The sequence below is a fragment of the Symsagittifera roscoffensis genome, chromosome 4, assembly GCF_963678635.1.
Source record: "Symsagittifera roscoffensis chromosome 4, txSymRosc1.1, whole genome shotgun sequence".
NCBI classification, from domain to species: Eukaryota; Metazoa; Xenacoelomorpha; order Acoela; family Convolutidae; genus Symsagittifera; species Symsagittifera roscoffensis.
In genome coordinates this window covers 9,053,530-9,077,268 of record NC_087065.1, presented here as the reverse complement: position 1 = coordinate 9,077,268, position 23,739 = coordinate 9,053,530, and the positions used below count along the sequence as shown (strand labels likewise).

Sequence of the window (23,739 nt, the reverse complement as noted above, 5' to 3'; positions counted from 1 at the left end):
AAATTAATGGGGGTGTGAAAATTGATATCATAACCAATTAAGGGGTAATTAATGAGCGTAATATTGCGTTCATTAAAACACTCGTCAAATACAGAATAAATCGCTCCAAACTGATTTAACGCAAATTATTTGGTTTTTAAATTGAAATATGACATGCTAAGTACATCCATTTGTACTTAATGTGTTGGTGGGGGTATGAAAAAAAACCCACATTTTTTTAACCCACATTTTTTTGATTGGCCTTTGAAGTGCAGACTTCGCCCTGATATACAAGCAGTGATGTTGTTCGGACTTTCAAAGGGACGGAATATTTGTTCTCTGGTGGTTTATTTTGTCTCCAGGCAAATTGAGACTTTTTAACTAACAATTTTTGACAAAGTGTTTCTACATCAACTGAAAACTATTGTTGCCGTGAGCTCCATTTAAGAAAACAGTTTTTTCTGTTAATGTTTTTTCAATTTTAAAAAAAAAATCATTGATTCTGTTAATATTTTTTTGTAAAACTTTTGGGGGTTTAAATCGATTGCCTACTCGGCTAATTTGGGATAATTAACGCGTCATAGATTTTCAGCTAATAATGCATAAGCGGAGAAAACATTACGGTACCTTTTATGGCTTGAAAGGGATGATTTTTAAAAACATCAAATAAAAAATGTTTTTGTTTTTGGAAACTTCTAAAAGTCTCATGAATACTACTCCCTAGACCATAAAAATCATTTAGAAACTTCAGGGCCTCGCCGTGATTCAGGGTTTTGCCACTTTGAGTCATTCAGGTCTTCGCCATGATACTAGCAGTGTTGTTTCATTTAATAGTCGTTGAGTATTGCTTATAGCCGATCCTGTAAGCGTTTTTTCCATCTATTTAATTTGTATGCCGTTCAAATTTTAAAAGAGCTTATTTTCTTTGAAAATTTGTTTCATTATGACATATCCAATAAAAAATCCAACCAAAAGAGATGTCTGTTGGCAATATAGCAGGGATCAAAAGCTTTTTTTATTTGATTGAATCACCAAACAAATTGATTTTTTTCCAAACTAATCTCTTGGCTTCAAGGTTGGAAAACGAATTTTAATCGATTAATGTATGAGAGTATTATGTAGATTAATATATGGTCCGTTTTTCTGAGAACATCAAGCAGACAAGCTTTTTCAATTATGAAAGAAAGTATTTTAAATTTTCGAGACTTAAAAAAGTTTCGGAAACTGAAGACAAGAGTAGATGGTTGCTGTACAAGACTTCAATAATCATAGAAAAAAACTTTTGAAAATGGTTTCAAGTGAAATGAAGAATCTGTGCTTCTTGTTTTTTTTAAAAATAAATTTAGGCTACTTTGCAAAAGGAGAGAGGAAGAACATAGGAAATACACGTGGGTAATCTTTAGTTCTCACAATTGAAATCCCGTGAGAAATGCTCACTGTACAATCTATGTCTTCGAAAAAAGCTGAGTGACAATAATGACGGGTTTGCTATATAGACACTTTTTATGATATTTTTCAAAGGATAAATGGCTGGTACTTGAACATTCAGAAAGAGATAGCCTCAAAGAAGGCTAAATAAATATATTTCGTCATTTTTTTCAAAAATCGGAAAAATAACACGTTAAATCGTATTTACTAGGTTTTTCAATTTTTCAGAAAAAGTTTTTGACACAGGGAACACGTTTTTCAAAGTTCTCAAGCTCGATCGAATCATAAATACAGCGGCTTCAAAATCAAATGTGACTTGGTTTGACTTTTTTACAAATCGTTTGTTAACCGAATATCGATACACTTTCGTTTCACTTATCGGTTTCCGGTTTTCATACCTTCAATTTTCTTTTTGTCTTTGAAGGAGGATTATTGTCATTTGATTGGAGAAAAAAGAACAGACTGGTTCAAGTTTCGTCTGGTGCCGAGAGAATTGATTCCTTGTTTTGTAGATTCTGATCTGATGTGAGTTGATTGCGAACGTAATTCAATTAGGTCTAATTCGGTTTCCGTGTTGGCTTGTCAGTCACGCGTTACTAACCATTTCTATCTTTTGTAGTCCCATTTAAATTCCAACCCCCTTCCTTCTCCGCGTTTTACTTATTTCACTTTATTTTGGTCTCTGGCCAATTTTTTTATTCCTATGTTCCCTCCCTATTTTCTTTTTTCTTTTTTTTTTGCTTCGTGAAAGAGCGGAGGCGAGTTAGTCGTTCTCATCGTGTTTCGAATCTTAGACAACAGGACTGTCAGCTTGGCTTTTATCTACCTGTAACTCAATTAGCTCCTCACAATTGCTAATTGCACCGTCACCAAACCATTTCTAAACTCTCATTCAAACTCCCTCCCCTTTTGGGGTCCCCGGGTCCCTCGGGTGAAAAGCGGCGATGTGGTATAATACGTGGGAGTATGCGAATCTATTAGACAAGAGTGAAAGTCACAGATACATACAGGTATACTCTCTACATCATTTCTGTCTCGGGGGATCTAATTTCGAGTCTAGATAGAGACGGAACTTTGTAAGGAAACTTGAACTGAATTAAGTAAGCCATCATCGAATGTCCTTTAAAAACTTCATGGAGGAGAATAAAAGATAGAGATAATTGGAAAAGAGTGTCGAGTTCCAGATACCATACTAAAGCTCTGACAGTCGATGGCAATACAACTAAACATGGCCTAGCCTTTTCAAAGTTGGTTTAAAATGAATATATCCAGTTAATAATGTTCCAGCTCGTGTAGAAAAAGTCTTTGTCTAAAAAGATTACTCACTTTCAGAAGTCTATCATTACGTAGATGCCTTATCTGTATGCATACGTGGTATTCTACTTAGACTTTTTAAAATTACGTAATAGTCAGACGTAATTAAGTGATGCAGTCTTATGTCATAATTCTCAGAGTTCAGGCTCTGACGGTATGTGTTGGACTCCAACTGAGAAAAAAAGACAAGTCGAATAATGGCAAGTCAATTGTCTTATAGCTCTGCTGCGCCAAAATGCCATTATACTTACGTTCGATATTGTAGCAAAATATCTCCATGTAACAGACAAATTGGGAGACAGCAGCAGTTCGCCGTAATGAGCTGAATAGTGTGAATGGTGGTCTTTTGCCTGGTGGATAAATAGCCTGAACTTAATGGTATAGGTATCATATTCTTCGGTAGAGAACATGACACACACAATTATTATTCCGACTAAAATTTTAAAAAAAAAAATCAGAATTGGTAGGAATCATGATTATTATTATTTTTAGGCCGACAGCATTGAGTTTTTGAGCGGTCCCAGAACATTATAAAGACCATATTTAGACAAAAAACTGAGTACCGCAGGCAAATTTTTGAAAAAACAGGTCAAAAAAGCCGTTTTTGGGCACTTTTTGGAAATTAAGGGGGGTCAAATCCCTGAGGTGGGCTTCTTGGTGTAGAACCATCATCGTAAACAATACAAGGAATTCAAATTTATGGACGCAAAGTTGTTCTTTGGAAAAATGATGAAATTTAACTTAAAACAATAGAAAAAAGAAATGAAAAAGTGAAGACGACTCCTTGCAACAATTCAGACGCTTGTCTATCCTAGTCGCGGATGCCAAATCATTGAAAAAATGAAAGAAGACTGCTCGTAACATGGCGAAGCCTTGAATGTGCCGATTGCCTCTGAAAGTCTATAGAGCAGTAATAACATTAAAGTCTATCGAAAAGTAGTAACAATTAAGTGTAAGAAAAATAAAAAGACATTTTTTTTTTAATTTGAGATTTTTTTTGTGAAAAACAACCCCCCACACGCCATTTAAAGTACAGAGTGGTAAACTTTGCTCCTAGTGACACATAAATTATGGCAATTAAGCTTACTTCAACCAATTTGGAACGATTTCTAAGACGCATTAAATGGCGCAAAGACAATTCAGCCATTTGAAATTCAGACAATTCAGCCAAAAGTATACAGACAATTCAGCCTGAGACAATTCAGCCAGTTTTACAAAACACTAGATTTGTCAGAAAAAAAATCGGAATTGGAGATATTTCTCGGTCTAAGGTCGCCGGTGGGCGATAACCGGCTCTAAATTTCGTATAGAGTCCTACTCTCTGTTGGCAAGCTCGCAACACGTTGGCGCGACTGCTGCGGTCACTATTACTGGCTGAATTGTCTCTGGTTGAATTGCCTGCATACTTTTGGCTGAATTGTCTGAATTTCAAATCGGCTGAATTGTTTTTGGCCGAATTGTCTGGACGGATTAAATCTCAGCTTACGCGTTCATATAGCGCGAAATATATCGAGCGGTAATTGTCCCAAATTAGCCAAAATGGCTATCTCTAAACCCCCATAACCTTACGAAAACAATCACAGGTGAAATATCTTTTCAAATTTAAGCTCAGGACAACAATACTTTTTGAATGATTTAAAAAAAATTCCGTTAAATATGGCTAACTAAAAATAACCCACCCCGAGCACAAACATTCTGTTACTTTTGTTACAAAAGTCGGAACAAAAAAAGCCAACACAACTGCTGATAAAGATTTTTTGCATCTGTGCCGCTATTCTAAGCTTGAAAAAAAGTTTTTTTTATATGTAACCTTAAATCATCAATTGTCAGCTTAGAAAAACTATTTTTTTTTAGAAAAAATTTTTTTAAGTAAAAATAAAAAGCATTATATACATACAAAATGCATACTTCAAATACATTAAATGGCAGTCAAAAGAATCAAACATTGCCTTTTTTTGATCAATTTTTCATAGAAATTTGAGTAAAACGCTCGCAAAAAGCATCTAAATTCCTTGTAAAAACTTAAAATTTTCTGTTGATCTGTAATAAATTAATATAACCTCAGGCAAAAAATCTAGACAATTACCGATTCTCCTGTAGAACAATCTACTAACCTACCTTGTTAGAATTCTCTTCTGCTAAAGTCAGCAAATCCGATGGCTGAATATACAAAAAATTGAACACATCAAACAAAGACTTTTCTCGATTTCGGGAAGCAGGGTCGGATTTTGGAGTGAAATGCAGGGCGCCAACAACCCCTCCCCAAATTCGATCTTTTACCATTGAAAGTTACAGTTGTCGACATGTTTTCTTATGGCAAGTATGACTTCTATAGTTGTATGACTTCTATAGTTATGACTTCCATAGTTGACCAACAACAAAATTACGCAAGTAAATCAATTTTGTTTGGAAAATTCGCGTGGAGGAGTTTTAAAAAAAAATAAAATCCTAGTTATGTTCATCGGAGTGATTGAATAAAAGGCGTTTGTCACTAGGCTTTATCTTAATTTTCCCATCTGTATTCTGTTTAGTAAAAACTTAGAAGCAAATCTGTCAAACCCAATGCAGAACGATAGTGCGAAAACTTGAATATTTTAAAAGTTTTCAAAATGAAAAATTTGCTGACATGAGGGTGTATTTGTTGGGGCGTTTTGAACATTTCGGCACTAAATTTGAAATAAAAATGCCAAAACCCAAAAAACTGCATTACCACAAAAACACAATCCAGACTCTTCCGAAATTTTGAGCTTCAAAAAACTGTAAAAGTCATTGAACAGTTCTATAAAAAATGCAGCAGCAATTGCTACACTGTATCTTATGTTTTCATAAAACATCTAATGATACTGGTTGCAGAGTCAAAAGAATTGATTTTCATTGATTTTTTTTCTGGTATTTTCACAAAAAAATTAAAAATAGCAAGAACAGTGCGAATCTATAAAGGCGGAGATGAAAAAACACTGAATTTTTTTTGAACGAACTTACTTCTGCTAAAAGCGGCAAAATTTTTTGAAAGGTTGATTTACACTCATATGAACTTTTCACAGAAAGTTTTTATCTCCTTCCCATTTACCAGTTTGACTTCCATAACAAACCTTTGTTTGTAGACGCAATTGAGAACCGAACTAAAGACATAAATAATGAGAAGCAAATCCAACACACTAATCCGAAGCGTCAAATCGTGAAGTGTATTGAAGCTTTGGGTCAAATAACAGAACATAATTTTTTACGAAGTGGAATGCTACCGAGTTCAATTCTGGGAGTTTACTGTTTTTCCTGACCTCAATCATTTATCAGTCGTCGAACGGCGTAACAACAGAGTTTTTATTTATGCAGATGCCACAGTATTAAACATAAGCAAAAATTTCGAAATTAAAATTTTTTTGAAAATTTCATCATTTCGAAACTACGCGTGAAAAAGGTTTTGACAAAAGGACTGCATGGCCAAAGAAAAACAAACTAAACTTGAATTGCGAATGAACAAAAACAATTGTCTTCGGTAAAAAACCAAAAATATCTAAAGAACTTTAAAAACAACAGGGCTAATTTAAAAAAATTATTTCAATGTTTGAAATTTTTAGGCGTTTATCTGAATTTTAATGAAAGTTTTTCATGACCACAGCAAAAAAATTGCTTGGTTCGAATTGGTTGATTTTATAAATCAAAAACTCAAATAATTAACCTTAACACAAATCATCATAGCATACAAAGCTAACGCTTAACCAGCTCTTGCATTTGGAATATTTGCATACGCTAACAGTGTCATCTCATCAATTACGCCTCTTGCCATGAAAACTAAACGTATCAATTAAAACTCGAAGGCAAAAACCAGTGATTTTGCGATGCAGGAGCAAAAATTTTGAAAAATTAACCATCAAAGTTTTTTGCACCTGAAAGTCTTTCTTCCCAATTTGAATAAATTTTGTCAGAACAGCCACAGCGCAACGAGTTAACTTTTTTGATCTTGAATTCCTATAAAATTGTTTATTGGACAACAGAGACGTTCGAGAACTTTTAATTATCTAAATAATAAGGATCTCATTTACTTTGAAGAAACATAATACAGAGATTTTGCAAGTGCAAAACAGTCTATCTTTTTCTGACTTCAGGCGCCCGAAAATAGCTCTTGCATCCAAATGGCGTCTTGTCAATCTATATATTTGTAAATGAGTAGGTAAAAGCTTGTTATTTAATGATTACTATGATTTTGATTTTTATCAATATGATTTTTATGATTTTCATTTTTTATTGAAGGCATCAAAATTTCGCCAATTCCAATGGTAGACATGGAATCCCATTTGGAGTGTGTCAGATTTTGCCATTCTGAATTCTTGGTTTGAACTTGAAGATATTTTATGCCCTATTACCCTTTGATAGTGAAGTCATCCTAAAAATTCAGCTCAACCCAAATTTGTTCATTTAGAAAAGCTGGAAATATAGCCTGTTTAAACGTTCTCACACCTTTTTCAAAAGCGCAATTTTTTTTCGCCCAAAAATCTTTTGAGATGTGGATCACGAACTAGGTCTACGCCAAATATTGCTCTAATAAATTATGCAATCAAGAACAAAAACCTTGAATCTTACTGTTCCCAGTTTTAAATTGATGTTTTCAATTCAAGTTCAATTTAGTTTGCCAATATGTGACGACCGTTCGTAATTGAAAATCAGCTCTGGTTCGCTATGAGAAAAAGAGGGAGCAAAAATATGCGGCGGGGCTATTTGAGCTGAATACAGAGTGTAAAATTGGGCCAATTTGGGACTAAGGGGAGGTGCTTTCAATGCCATTTTACTATGTTAAGACAGTGTGTTTCTATAAAGTGTGTGAGATTGTGTATATGATGGCTTTGCATAAGTGTTGTTATGTGGGTTTGTGGGTGATGTTTATGAATGACAATTGAGAGGGTGATGCGCCAAGTGGCAATAAAGTTTATTGGGGCAACACACGCTTCCCTCCCCCGGGACCCCCCACCCGCCGTCCCAAATCTACTGGCTGCTACTGCTGGTGCTGCTACTGCTGCTGCTGCTACTGCTGCTGCTGCTACTACTGCTACTGCTGTAACACAGCCGAATGAATTCAATTATAGTGCAGAAAAGCCAGTGGTTATAGGTTGGGCAATGACTGTTTCTTCAGAAACTGATCACAATATGAAAAATTTACCTTGAATGTAATTAGAGTTTACCCCAAAATGAAGCAGTTGTAAACGTAAACACCCAAAGAAGCGTTAAACAGCTTCATGAATTAATGCTTCTTTTTTATCAAAGATATTTTGATGTGCAAAAATCGGCCAAGTTGTCATTTAAAAATTAATGCGTAGATTGCTGGGAAGTTCAAATTAGAATCAAGAGCATAATTGACCGAAACCTCCGGTCGTTATTCAGGAGACCGGGTGGGGGCGTCGCGAGGATACTAAGAATAGGCGCTTTCGATCCAATCCATAGCTCTACAAAAGTGATCACAATTTTAAGTTGGTGTAAAAAACTAAACCAGTGTGGCGCAGTAGAACGTAAAAAAGCTTGCTAAAATTAGTTTTGGTTGACTTTTTATGGTCGCCGATAACTTAAAACAAAAAGGCCAATTCCCCCAAAACAATTCCCCCAAAACAATTCAAGTAATTAATCACCGCCCAAAAGTTGATTCCAAATTACAACTAAAAGTATCAAAAACATTTTTCAATTACTAAATTTATTGGACAGAAGAACAAACCGATTAAAAACAAATGGTCAAAAACTTTTTTTTTGGCAACAAAAAATTGTTAATTACGTTGTGAAACTGCTTCTCGGTAATAAAGTTCTGACCAGAAAAAATATTGGTAGGAACCAAGTTTTTGCATTTTTTAATTACTAGCCAATGCTGTCAATCTCAATTTTTTTCTGGTCTCACTTTTTTTCAATCGTGAAAAAAGAAAAATTAAAGTTTTGTTGATTTGTTCCCTTTTTTTCACCTTTCTGACTTGAATTATGATTTAGAAATAAACATGAACACCTTATCTGATGTTTTTTTGTAAACTTTGAGAATTCCCGTTTGCCACTACAGTGCTGATTTAAAATAACGAACAAAAGGAGTAAAATTTGAAATTTCGTACGCATTTTTCTCAATTGGGTTAAGATTAGACAAAAAATGAATGGAACAAAAGTTGCTTAAAATTTAACCAGAATTATATTGGTGCAGTTTTGTTTCCAAAATTCTCTAACAAAATTTTACCACAAAAATGGGTCATTTTTTAAAAATTAATCAAAAATTACACTGAAAATACTTTGTTAATAGATGAGAAAATTATATTACAAGAAGCCTCTTACAAAGCCCAACTAGCTTCTACAGAGGTTAAATATTAAAAAATTTACGAACATTGTTCAAAATTTATTCTTAAGCCACAATTTTGAGTTTTATATAGTAAAATCACCTGTCTTAACTAGATAAAATTATTTTCTTTTTTACTTGTTTTTGGAGATTTAACTCTTCTAGAAAGTTGTTAGGCTGGGTAAGAGTCTTCTATTGATTTGATTTTCTCGTCTCTTATCAAATTACTTTCAGCGTAACTCTAAATTAATTAAAAATTTTCAAATTAATTCAAACTTGAGGTGGAAATTTGGTTAAGATTTTCAGAGAAAAAATTTTACCATAATAATTCTGGTGAATTTCTCAGCAACTTTTTTTCTCTTCGTTTTTTGTCTAATCTTAACTTATTTTGAAAAAGTTGCTTTTGAAATTTCAAGTTTTGTTCGGCTTGCCCGGATATTTTAAATCCGCAGTGTTTTTTGTCTAAATTACAACGCTGTATTATCATTTGATTATTGTTCCGACTTTCGACACGAAAGTAACGAAATGTTTGTGCTCGGGGTGGGTTTTTTTCTTCAGACAAATTTCGACTTCTTAGCTAGCCATTTTTGACATAATTTTTTATCATTCGAAAGCTATTGTTGACCTGAGCTCAAATTTCAAAAGATATTTCACTTGTGATCATTTTCATGGGGTTTAAAGTTATGGGGGTTTAAAGATTGCCATTTTGACCAATTTGGGACAATTAACTCGCGATATGTTTCGCGCTATTAACGCGTAAGCGGAGAGTTAATCCGTCTTAAAATCGTTCCAAACTTGTTGAAAGAAGCTTATTTGCCATAATTGATTTGTTACAAGGAGCGAAATCTATCCTTTTGTACTTTATATGGCGTGTGGGGGGATGATTTTCATAAAAAATTTCAAATTTTAGAAGAAAAAAAAATTTTAGTTTTGTTTTTATTACATTTAATTTTTGATGTTATTACTGCTCCATAAAACCTTAAAAGAGAGTCGGAACATTCAGGGCTTCGCCCTGATACGAGCAGTCTTGTTAAGCATTAGGTGCAGACTCAAGTAGTATGCGTCCTGTGATATATTCCGCATTCATTATACAGTGCTGATTTAAATTAACCGGACAAAACGCGTTAAACTTGAAATTTAAAACTCGTTTTTCTCAAATTGGGTTGAGCTTAGGTAAAATTTTATGAGGACAAAACTTGCTTAAAATTTTAACAGAATTAATATGGTGGAATTTGTTTTGCGAAATTCGGGCCCGAAATATTACCCCAAAAATAGGTCATTTTGGCTTTTTTAGTTAATCAAAAATTACGCCAAAAATATCTAGTCAATCATAGACATAATTTTATCAAAGTGAGCCTCTTACGTAGCCCAACAAAGTTAATGAAGGGTATATTCTCCAAAAAAAATTTGCAAACCGTTTAAAAATGGTTTTTAAATAAAAAATTGGTATTTTATATAGTAAAAACGTTTTTTTTTATCAAACAAAAAAAAAATAACTTATACAACGTTTTGGGGAATATACCCTTCATAAACTTTGTTGGGCTACGTAAGGGGCTCACTTTGGTAAAATTATGTCTATGATCGACTAGATGTTTTTGGGGTAATCTTTGATTAACTAAGAAAAGCAAAAATGACCCGTTTTTGGGGTAAAATTTTGGGCCCGATTTTCGAAAAACAATTTACACCATATTAATTCTGTTAAAATTTTAAGCAAGTTTTGTCCTCATAAATTTTCACCTAAACTCAACCCATTTTTAGAAAGACGCGTTTTAAATTTCCAGTTTAACGCGTTTTGTCCGGTTAATTTAAATCAGCACTGTATCATTCAGTTGAATTATTACATGCTTATTGTTCCCAAGTAGTGTCATATGAATTAGTGTTATTGGTTTTGAGACAAAGGACAAATAGAGGAGCAGTTAAGAACAATCATGGTTGTGGTCTGATAAAAACATTATTTTTAGTGCCCGAGTCGAGATTTTTCACCTAATTTGAAGCAAGATTTGAGCGGTTTGAGCGGTTTTTTTAGACAATTACGCTCAAAATATTGGGCTCTTTTCCAGTTTCCCCCCCCTTTCAAAATACCGAGTTTTATGTTTGATTTACATGTTAATACGGCTAAATGCGTGATGTTACGCTGTAAAGTATGAAGAACAAATCTGTTCACAGTTGTCGATTTGTTCACCACGCCAAATTTCATTGCATTATGACAACGTTAAATAAGCTTTTCAAAATTAAATTTGAAAGGGGGGGGGAAACTGGAAAAGAGCCAAATATTGCTTCAAAATGAGCGGTTTGAGCGGTTTTTGAACGGTTTATCTAAAAAAACCGCTCGAAAACCGCGCAAGATTTGAACGGTTTTGAGCGGTTTATCTAAAAAAAACCGCTCAAAAACCGCGCAAGATTTAATAATAAAAAGTCGACCACGGTGGGATTCGAACCCGAAATCTTCTGATTCAAAGTCAGACGCCTTATCCGTTAGTCTATGCGGACTTGCTGGAAGCTTAATATTCGCTGTATTTCTTTTACTGAATATGTTCAATGTTTTAGACATACACAACAAATATACTGTCAGGATTTTTATTGTCAGTCTCTACAAAATAATAAAAATAATCGATTATAAGATCGCACACCAACCCCCCCCCCCCCACCTCTTACTAGAGTTGATGTCCCCCCTCACATCTTACTAGAGTTAGATGTACGTTGAGGGGGGGTACGTTGGGGGGGGGGGGGGTACGTTGTTGGGGTTGTTTGTTGGATGTTGGATACGTTGAGAGGGGACGTTGGGGGGGGGGGGGGGGGAGTACGTTGGGGGGGGGGGGGGAGGGAGTACGTTGGGGGGGAGGTAAGTTGGGGCGGGGGGAGTCTGGGACCTCGACCCGGGAAGACCGCTCAAAAATCGCTCAAAAACCGCTCAATTCTTGCTTGAAAAACCGTTCAAAAATCACCGCAAGAAATGAGCGGTTTTTAAGCAAGATTTGAGCGGTTGGAGCGGTTTTTCCAAAAAAACCGCCCAAATCGCCCAAACCGCTCAAACCGCTCAAATCTTGCTGGTAAACCGCTCAAACCGCTCAAATCTTGAGCGGTTTTTGAGCGGGATCTCGACCCGGGTGGTAATTGTATTACGGCAACATGTTAGAAGTTTATCAAAGTTGCTAATTTTTGCCTTAACAATTTTTTCGGAGTGTTTTGAACATTTTTCCAGACATCATGAAAATACAACAAGATGTATTGGGCTTAAAGTGTCAGAGAGACAAACAAGCTCGCCTCAATTCAGTTGGAAACAATTTAATCCCTGCTTACGTGCTATAAGCGCGACAAAAAATTGCGTGTAAAATAATCTTAGTTTGACCAGATCGGCAATTTTTAAACTCATGATTGTACTATAAATGATTACTTCATTTGGAAAAGTGTTCTAACTTCGCATATGACAGTTTAGTTCTATAAGTTCAAAACAAAATTGCGCGTATAATTTTTACTCCTCTTCTCTTGTTCTCTGACTTCATACGTTTTTTACAAAACGTTTTCAAAAACACGCAAAGCAGGGATAGGGATGGATTTAAGGGTGAGTACGCTATCCTCAGGGGTTTGACCCCCTTGTGAACCAAAGGTCTTTTGGTATTAAAGATTAAGCAAAAGCCCCCCCACTTATCCGTTTCTCTATATAAATTTTGACTTTTTAACAGGCTATTCTTAAACAATGTTTTTTGGTATCATCTGAAAAATTTTGGCGTCAATTTTAACGTGTAACTATACACTAAATGAATCCATTTTGTACTTAAGCCTGTGAGGGGAATGTTTTAAAAATATAAAGAGGCTTTTTGAAAAATTTGCCATTTTTTATTGCCAAAATTACATTAAACTCTTGAAGAGTTTAGCCCTGACGCAAGCCGTCTCGTTGTTCACTGATATTGATTTTTAGCAGTAAATTTTTACCCTTGTTACAGTTTTTTTATGTCTAGTTTTTGTCCCGAGCTAGTTTTTTGCCTACACTTAGTTGTTTTGCTTGAGTCTCTGAATTGAACAAGCGAATAGTTTTGAAAAAAAGAACTGTTAATCAGAATGGTCTGGAAGATAAACTTTAGCGATGAGTTTTTGTATCAATGAAAAAAACTTTAATGCCAAAAAGTTTTAAGAAACAAGATTTTTCACTTTTGTGCGTCTCCTATTTTTTTAAGATTTCAGTCATTATATCTGAAAGATAAACTGTACGTCAACCAACCCCCAAGAAAACGTTATAACAGTTGCAAAAATCCAATAATTTGAAAAGAAAATTTATAAATTTTTTGCAGCCATGAGTGTGCTTGGTCTTTCGTTGTCACTTACAAAGTATACGGCTTTTATTTTTTTTCCGACAAAAAAAACTGTGCAATGGGTGTTTTTTTTTCTCCAGAAACTTTTTGACTTTTCAAGTAGCGCTTTTTGAAGAACTTTTTAAATATTAGCTGAAAGATAGTTTTGCCTTGAGTTCAATTTTTTTTCACATGTGATCAATGTTCGTAATACTATGGGGGGTTTAAACTTTTCCGTTATGGCCAATATAAGATAATAAACGCACTTTACATTTCGTGCTCTTAACACGTAGTGGGAGATGATTTAATTCGTCTTAGAAATGGTTCCAGTTTGTGTTGAAGCATGCTACTATTTGTTCTATTTAATATTTTGCTATATGAATAGTGTATATTTTTGTACTTTATCTCAAAGTTTTTTTTGATTCGTTTATTTTTTTTGGATTTCGTTAATTAAATTTGAAGGTAACACTATTCCAAAGGCCTGAAAAGGCAGTCAGAACAATTAAAAGTTCGCCTTGATGCGAGCAGTCTTGTCTCTTTCTGTCACTGAATTGAGATTTTTTTAAATCATCACTTAAAAACGAGGGCTGTTTTTGAGCGTTTTTGAGCGTTTTTTGACTGTTTTTTTTTCTAAATGTTGAACAATTTTATTTGACGTTTTAGGAGACTGTTTTTTGGATCCTAGAAGGTTTTAAGTTAAGGGTTAATGTTGTGTGCCCTGCAAGGAATACATCGGGAGAAAATTTTTGGGATGAAATTTCAAAAAAATTGCTCAATCTTTGAGCGGTTCTTGTAAAGATTTTTGAGACAATTTTATCCCAAAAGTTTTCTACCGATGTATTCGTTGCAGGGCACACACCATGGACCCTTCAAATGTCTGAATTTTTAACCTTTGATTTAATCTTTGATTTGACTTAAGATTTGAGCAGTGTGAATTGTTTTTTAGACAATTGCGCTCAAACCGCTCAAAAACCGCTCAAATCGTTTCAAGAAACAATCAAAACTTTCAAAACCGCTCAAAATCTTTGAACAGTTTCGAAATAATTGATCGTTTTTAGGATTTGAGCTGTTTTTGAGCGGTTTGAGCTCAATCGTCTAAGGAACCGCTCAAACCGCTCAAACCGCGAAATCTAAAAAAATGAATGGCACAAAAGATGCTTAAAATTTAACCAAAATTATATTGGTGCAGTTTTTTCTTCCAAAATTCTCTCACAAAAAATTACCACAAAAAGGGGTCAATTTTCAAAAACTAATCAAGAATTTCACTGAAAATACTTTGTTAATAGATGAGAAAATTATATTACAAGAAGCCTCTTACAAAGCCCAACTAGCTTCTACAGAGGTTAAATATTAAAAAATTTACGAACATTGTTCAAAATTTATTCTTAAGCCACAATTTTGAGTTTTATATAGTAAAATCACCTGTCTTAACTAGATAAAATTATTTTCTTTTTTACTTGTTTTTGGAGATTTAACTCTTCTAGAAAGTTGTTAGGCTGGGTAAGAGTCTTCTATTGATTTGATTTTCTCGTCTATTATCAAATTACTTTCAGCGTAACTCTTGATTAATTAAAAATTTTCAAATTAACTCAAATTTGAGGTGGAAATTTGGTTATGATTTTCAGAGAAAAAATTTTACCATAATAATTCTGGTGAATTTCTCAGCAACTTTTTTTCTCATCGTTTTTTGTCTAATCTTAACTTTTTTTGAAAAAGTTGAATTTGAAATTTCAAGTTTTGTTTGGCGTGCCCGGATATGTTAAATCCGCAGTTTTTTTTGTCTAAGTTACAACGCTGTATTATCTTTTGATTATGTTCCGACTTTCGACACAAAAGTAACACAAAATTTGAAAAGATATTTTACTTGTGATCATTTTCCGTAAAGTTATGGGGGTTTAAAGATTGCCATTTTGACCAATTTGGGACAATTAACTCGCGATATGTTTCGCGCTATTAACGCGTAAGCGGAGAGTTAATCCGTCTTAAAATCGTTCCAAATTTTTTTAACGAAGCTTATTTGCCATAATTTATTTGTTACAAGTGGCGAAATCTATCCTTTTGTAATTAAGCCTGTGAGGGGAATGTTTTAAAAATAAAAAGAGGGTTTTGAAAAATTTGCCATTTTTTATTGCCAAAATTACATTAAACTCTTCAAGAGTTTAGCCCTGACGCAAGCCGTCTCGTTGTTCACTGATATTGATTTTTAGCAGGAAATTTTTACCCTTGTTACAGTTTTTTTATGTCTAGTTTTTGTCCTGAGCTAGTTTTTTTGCCTACACTTAGTTGTTTTGCTTGAGTCTCTGAATTGAACAAGCGAATAGTTTTGAAAAAAAGAACTGTTAATCAGAATGGTCTGGAAACTAAACTTTAGCGATGAGTTTTTGTATCACTGAAAAAAACTTTAATGGCAAAAAGTTTTTAAAAAACAAGATTTTTCATTTTTGTGCGTCTCCTATTTTTTTAAGATTTCAGTCACTATATCTGAAAGATAAACTGTACGTCAACCAACCCCCAAGAAAACGTTATAACACTTGCAAAAATCCAATAATTTGAAAAGAAAATTTATAAATTTTTTGCAGCCATGAGTGTGCTTGGTCTTTCGTTGTCACTTACAAAGTATACGGCTTTTATTTTTTTTCCGACAAAAAAAACTGTGCAATGGGTGTTTTTTTTTCTCCAGAAACTTTTTGACTTTTCAAGTACTTTTTGAAGAACTTTTTAAATATTAGCTGAAAGATAATTTTGCCTTGAGTTCAATTTTTTTTCACATGTGATCAATGTTCGTAATACTATGGGGGGTTTAAACTTTTCCGTTATGGCCAATATATGATAATAAACGCACTTTACATTTCATGCTCTTAACACGTAGTGGGAGATGATTTAATTCGTCTTAGAAATGGTTCCAGTTTGTGTTGAGGCATGCTATTTGTTCTATTTAATACTTTGCTATATAAATAGTGTATATTTTTGTACTTTATCTCAAAGTTTTTTTTGATTCGTTTATTTTTTTTGGATTTCGTTAATTAAATTTGAAGGTAACACTATTCCAAAGGCCTGAAAAGGCAGTCAGAACAATTAAGAGTTCGCCTTGATGCGAGCAGTCTTGTCTCTTTCTGTCACTGAATTGAGATTTTTTTAAATCATCACTTAAAAACGAGGGCTGTTTTTGAGCGTTTTTGAGCGTTTTTTGACTGTTTTTTTTTTCTATATGTTGAACAATTTTATTTGACGTTTTAGGAGACTGTTCTTTGGATCCTAGAAGGTTTTAAGTTAAGGGTTAATGTTGTGTGCCCTGCAACGAATACATCGGGAGAAAATTTTTGGGATGAAATTTCAAAAAAAATTGCTCAAGTTTTGAGCGGTTCTTGTAAAGATTTTTGAAACAATTTTATCCCAAAAGTTTTCTACCGATGTATTCGTTGCAGGGCACACACCATGGACCTTCAAATGTCTGAACTTTTAACCTTTGATTTAATCTTTGATTTGACTTAAGATTTGAGCAGTGTGAATTGTTTTTTAGACAATTGCGCTCAAACCGCTCAAAAACCGCTCAAATCGTTTCAAGAAACAATCAAAACTTTCAAAACCGCTCAAAATCTTTGAACAGTTTCGAAATAATTGATCGTTTTTAGGATTTGAGCTGTTTTTGAGCGGTTTGAGCTCAATCGTCTAAGGAACCGCTCAAACCGCTCAAACCTTGAGCGGTTTTTCAGTGGGATCTCGACTAGGGAGCATATTAACTTTTACCAGTATCATACCTTGGATAATAATATCATAGTAATAACTGCATAATCTTCTCAACTCCCAATTTCACCTTTTTACAATCATATTCTACTTTTTACAAACGCCTAGCTTGTGCCATTTGAAATCCGATTTTGATTAGTTCCTCTAGCAAATCCCGTATTTTATGACTGCTGCCCAGACTAAGTTTAATTGTGTTTTTGTTCATAAAAAGAATGAGAGGACTTTGACTTGACGCAATTTTCGTGTTGCGGGTTAAGATAAACTCAAATTATGAATGTTCATTATTTTTCAAGTTCAATTATTACACTAGTAGTTATTGCCGTACCCTATCATTTGCTGTCCAAACAAAATCGAATCCTTTATGCTATTTCTAGTTTAACTTCTCATAATGGACTTTAGCAAACAAAATAAAGGTCATGATTTTGTTTCAATCGGCTTTTTTGTTCCTTTTGTTTGATTTTTTGATTGAGCGGGTATCTTTTTTTTGAACCAGGTCAAACAGTAGCCTTTTCTAGTTCATGAATTTAGCTGAATATAATGTTTCAGTATTCCTGCTTTGTTTCTTAAGCTTTTTTGTCTTCTGAAATTTGATCTTCGCGGCCAATAATGGAAATCAGGGAGCGTGAAATAAGACTCTCGTTTGCTCTTTTATTTGTTCGCTTGTTTTGTTCCAATTTTGCTGTTGTTTTTCTCCAATTTCTCTTCTCCTGTTCCATTTCCCCAGAGATTGTGGGGAAAAATGTGCAAATGGAAATATTGGAGACACGGTCGCAAATGGAACGGACATTTATTCTCTACTAGCTCCTCAATTCCAACACCCCCCCCCCCACACACACACACACACACACACACACACACACACACACACACACACGCATACACTTGTCACCCCTATCTTCTCCCAAAAATCCTACAACTTAAAGTAGAGGGCCTTGAGAAAAATCATATTTAAGATCTTCGCGAAATGGAAAATTTGGCTGATTTTCAAAAAAACTCTCGAACTTTTGTCCAAATTTTTTTAGTTTGACATTTGGCCTAACTCAATTCCCGAGCTCTTTTTGAGTGGTTTTCTACATATCTGCAGCAGTGTACAATCATATTCCGCTAATTCTGATGAAGCCTAGCATACGTCAACTCTTATACTCCCAACCATAGTTCTAAATTTAAATCAAAGATAACCAGCTGCAAAAGTTTCAATCTGTTTACCAATTCTAAATTATAAGTTGATTCAAAGTTGTTTCAATCCTGGGGTAGTTTTTTACGCATCATATGGGGATAAAAATGTGGATTTAAAGTTTTTATGGCGGTCGAAAAGTTCAAAAGCGTGAAGGGAGGAGTTTTTTGCATCGTTTAATGATATTAAAAACAGTAGTAGGGCGACTAGAGGTTGCTCAATTAGACATGGAAGGTTGAACTAAAATCAAAAGAGCAACTGAACGGACCAAAGCAAATGACCAGGAAAAAAAGCAGATACCATCATCCTAATAGCCGAAAAACATATGCGGACTGTCAGAGACGACTTTTCATGCGTTATTGTTTATTACCGTGTCATTGTTAACAATAGAACAGTAGTCTGCAGCTGTTTGGGAGTTTATTTCTACTGGGTAATTAGAATTATAAACAATTTTTTCGTCCAGGAACACTATTTCGAAGAAAGTGACAAAATTTTCTGCTGGGAATACTTTTTGTTTTTTTTGAGTTTTTTTTTTCAGGTGGAAGCTATTGACTTTGAGCTCAAACTTTAAAAAAGATTCAACTGTGAGTACTGTCCTGACTTTCTAAGAAAGAGATGGAATGATTGAACTCGGAAAGTTTTTTTCTTCAGAAAAATTTCGACTTTTCAACGAGTTATGTTTGGCGCAAACTTTTGTTGCCATCTGAAAAAAAACCTATGCCCTTGGCTCAAAATTGAGAAAAAATTTAGCCTGTGACTATTTGTTCTTAATTTATAGGGGCTTGAACTTGAGATTACTTTGACAACTTTTATTCATATTTGGATAAAAAACGCGCAATATTTTTTGTCCTACTAAAGCGTTAGCAGCAAACTTAATCTTTCAAAATTGAATTGAGGCTTAAAATTAGCACTTTTTATTAGGTTATCAGGCTTTTTATTCACTTTGTAGTTAAGAAAGCGTGTTCTAAAGTACTTATCAAAAATTAGAATTATAAGATGAAAAATTATCAAAAATTTGTCATCTTTTGAATATTTTTCCTAAGTTTTATAAATCGAAAAGCTTTACCCGCACTCAGTATAAAGAAAAAAGAATAGATTGTAATGGAATTTTATTTTCAGTCTCCATAAATTTCAAAAAAATTCGTTATAATTGACAAAAAATGGATTATAATGTTACTGTTGGTTAAATAGAAGTGGTTATAATTGATTAAAAATGAATTATAATGTTACTATTATAATGTTACTTATAATGTTACTTTTTTCGAAACAGTAAAAACTATTATAAACGATTACAATCGATTATAATCGATCATTTTTTTAAAGTTTGTTTTTCTCAAATTTCATTGAATTAAAATCCTTTATAATGGATTATAATCCATTTTTATTCAGCAAACGTCATAGCTTCCTTTGTGTGTGTTCATATATATATATATATATATATATATATATATATATATATATATATATATATATATATAATGTAAAGTTGTTAATTGCTCGTTTTAGCATGATAACGCTTCAATCAAAAATTGTTTTTAAGAATGCTCCACTTGAAATCAAAACTATTTCTTACAGATAGATATATAGTAATAGATCTCGATTGTTCTTTTTCTGACTTCAAGTTGTTTTTTTTCCATTGAAGTCCACATCAAGTTAATTCCCTTCTCTTAAAGCAAAATTTTAAGCGTTGGGTTTATGTTTATTTTTTTAAAACTATGCTGGTAGTTATACTGGGAACAAAAGTTGAATGAACAAAAGTGAGTGAACAAAAATTGAATGAACAAAAGTGAATGAGCAAAAATTGAATGAACAAAAGTGAGTGAACTAAAGTTGAATGAGCAAAGGTGAGTGATGAATGCCGAAGACAGAAAAATTAGCGCAAAAACAATATTATTGATTAATGATCATTCATTGACGTTTTGCTAATTTAGACACAGGTCACGTAAGTAAAAATTCCCCACCAATTTTACCCAGAAGAGTTATCAGATTTTTGAGTGATTGTAATTTGACAACAAGCTCAGCGGTTTTTGTGTTTGATGTTCAAATAAAAGTAACAACGTACCGTAATTCAGGGGCGGATCTAGGATTTTCTCGAGGGGGGGACGAATTTTCATTTTTTTAGATTGACCAAATTGATTTTCCGAGCTCTCCGAAAGCACTAAAAAGACCCTGTTTTGGTCAAGTTTTTTGTCCCGCTGGCGTTTTTAGGCCTTTTTAGAGAAATTATAGGGTCAGTCAGCCAAAAATGGATATCTAAAAATAGTACAAAGGGGGACCCTTTGGGTCGGCAGGGGGTCGAATGGCTGAGGGAGAAGCGTCCTCCCCCTGAATCCGCCCCTACCGTAATCACATCCAAAACATTTCAGTGACGACAAACTGTTTTTTTTCTGTTCTACTTTGGAATCCTCAGTCAAAAGGAGATAGCAGCGCTGAGCTATTTCAAATCAAATCGGCCATAATTATTGGATGAATTTTTTATAAAATATAATTAATCAAAACGAACATAGGCTATCGTGATAAAAAAGCACTTTATCAGTCAATGGTTTTAAAATGTTTCACAAGTTTAGCCCGTCAAGTTTATGTTTGTACACTTCATCTTACTTAAAAAGTTAAAAAGTTTCATCGCTAGTATCCCCCCCCCCCCCGTTGAAGAGAAATACGTTTGATAACAAACAATCAAAGAGCCGTTATTGTTTTTTTTTCGCAGCGTTGGGACGACAGACTGGAGCAAATAGCACAGAATCACACGGACAAGTGTCTCTACAAGCACAACGAACACCAAGACTCCTCCCCCCTAGTCAGACAGTTCTGGAGGGACATGGGGGACGACGTGAACGACATCTACCTGGGCGAGACTCTCGCATTCATGTACTGTGAGTATATCCAATGTCAAGAGTTTCTTATCCCCGGGCCGAGGTTTGCAAATTATGTTTCGAGGGTCTCGACTCGACCCAAATCTTCTCTGTTTCAAATGGGGTAGAAACAGGCGTGGGTGGTGACGGGGTAGCACGTCAAAGTTTTCCAAAAAGCTTGAAAACACCCCTTTTTTAAAAAAAAAGTTGGCTGCGGCGCAGAAAAATTGGTCGAAATGGGGTCTTTATATTGACTTCAAGCTCAAAAATCAATTTGTTCGACCTTAAAAAAAAATTTCGATTTTTTAGAAAAATTCCAGTCCCCCTCGAGAAAAACCTAGACGCCCCTGCCCATACCAGTTTTCCCCCAACTGTTTTTAACCAACCTGTATTAATCTAAACGATTTAACCTTCAAGTATTTACAAAATTAGTTTCCAGAATCGATAAAGTGCTATTATATATCCCATGTTCACGTAACGATTTTTCAGCAAACAAAAACAACAAGCTAAAACACTAAAAAAACTAACGCAAAAGGTTTTCCAATTTACACAATTTGACAACGGATGACAATAAAAAAGGTTTCAGAAATCCCGGGTTGACCAAAAATGCTTGTCAAATAATTTTGATACATAGAAAAATGCTTTTCATACAGTTTCGTACAATTCCAAGCGTAGAAAAACTTGTAAGAAAGCTCTAGGATAAGCATTTTTTCAAATACACGAATTATATGACAAACATTTTTCCATGAATCAAAAAAATTTTATTTCTCGGCCGTTGTTTTTGTCCAAAAACACAAAAATTAAGGACTTTCTGGATGAGGGAAGAAATCTGGATGAGGGAAGAACAATAATTAATGGATGAGGGAAGAAATCTCAGAGTAGCTTGCATTTATATAGTACTGTATGAGATAGTAATTCATAGTTCACTAAAATTTATGAATAAAAACCTTAAGTTTTTGTGTATTTGGCGAAAAAGATTTTTGACAAATTGAAGTACAGCCTTCAATATAAAAACATTAGAAACTTCAAGTTCTGTTTATCTTGATTGAAAAATTCAGACTGGACTACTTATAACCTAAAATGACAAATTTATGCATGCAATTTGTATTGCGTAAAAGGCTACTTTGAGCATGAGATTTCGATTTTTTTTTCTGTAGTTTGCATTTTTAATTTAGATTTTTTTTTGCAATTTGAAACAAAAAATGCTTGTCTTACAGTTTCATATTTTGAAAATGTATGATACAATTTTTTCCATACACTCCTTATATGAAATTGTATGATAAGCATTTTTGTTGTATGGAATGTTATGATAATCATTTTTCTTGTATGGAGGTCAAACCAGGTTTTTTAAATTTTTTTGGGGAACTAGGCTTTTGCTCAGTTTGACGCGAGCCAAAAGTCAAAGCAAGGCCTTTTTGTGAAATCAGTATTCGCAGCTCGTACCTTTCAATCCAATTTTCCACGAAAATGAGCAGTATACATGCTTGGGATGGCTTTTTCAATCAGACCAATTTCCAAAAAAGTGCGTGGAGTGAGAATCAAACTTGGATTCTACACATTTATAAGCGGTTGTGCTATGATTTTTCTATGATACTCAAAATCAACACTAAATTTTTAGAATTGACAGTCCTAAGAACTATAGTTTTTCAAAATGTTTTTTGTATCAAAAACTATTGAAGTCGTTTTCAATGGCAGTCGCAACATTCAGATAATTTTCAGACCATTTTCTGGAAGTAAATTTTGATTTAAGATTTGATGTTGCAATGCAAAAAATGCTACTCACTATCCTAGTGCTCTTTTATCTATGATTTGACAGCGTAACACGAGTTGCTACCCCTGGTACAAAATTGTTCCGAATTAAAACCAAGCTACCTGGCAACGTTTTTTCCTACACTTCTCAAATTCCAACAATAATATTTGCTAATGTTCCGACTTTCGCAACGAAAGTAACGAAATGTTTGTGCTTGGGGTGGGTCATTTTTCTTCAGACAAATTTCGACTTTCTAACTAGCCATTTTTGACGTGATTTTTTTAATCATTCAAAAGGTTTTGTTGTTCTGAGCTTAAATGTGAAAAGATACTTTACCTGTGATCATTTTTCGTATGTGGGTTTAAACTCATGTGGGTTTAAAGATTGCCTTTGTGGCCAATTTGGGACAATTAACGCGTGATACATTTATACATTTCGCGCTACTAACGGGTAGCGGAGGTTTAATCCGTCTTAGAAATCGTTCCAAATTGGTTGAAGGAAGCTTATTTGCCATAATTGATTTGTTACTAGGAGCAAAATTTATCACTTTGAACTTAATGTGGCGTGTGGGGTTGATTTTTGCAAAAATCTCAAATTAAAAATATTTATGTTTTTTTCTTACATTTAATTTTCATGTTTTTATTGCTCCATAGACCTTGAAAGTCGGAACATTCAGGGCCTTGCGCTGATACGAGCAGTCTTGTTGATGATTAGTTGTTTAAATTCCTTGTTTATCCAAATTGTAGAATTAATATACGAAACATCTGCTTATTTTAACCTGTTTTTTTTTGTTTAGAATCCATCAATGCGGTTTCAAAATCAAAATTGATAAAATGTTTGAATTTTCCCTATTTTTGATGGCAAAGGAGGAAGTTTCTTAGTTTCTTCAGTGATTTGCTCTAAAAACACACAAA

The 23,739-nt window shown here is 34.0% G+C and overlaps 1 protein-coding gene across 1 annotated transcript in view; it reads left to right on the top strand.

Moving 5' to 3' along the window:
- LOC134844730 (uncharacterized) overlaps positions 1-23,739 on the top strand; it is a 59,508-nt gene that overhangs the window by 10,973 nt on the left and 24,796 nt on the right. The window contains exon 2 of the mRNA XM_063861543.1: positions 20,931-21,096. Coding sequence (XP_063717613.1) covers positions 20,931-21,096 — 166 coding nt within the window. The remainder of the gene's footprint in view (positions 1-20,930; positions 21,097-23,739) is intronic.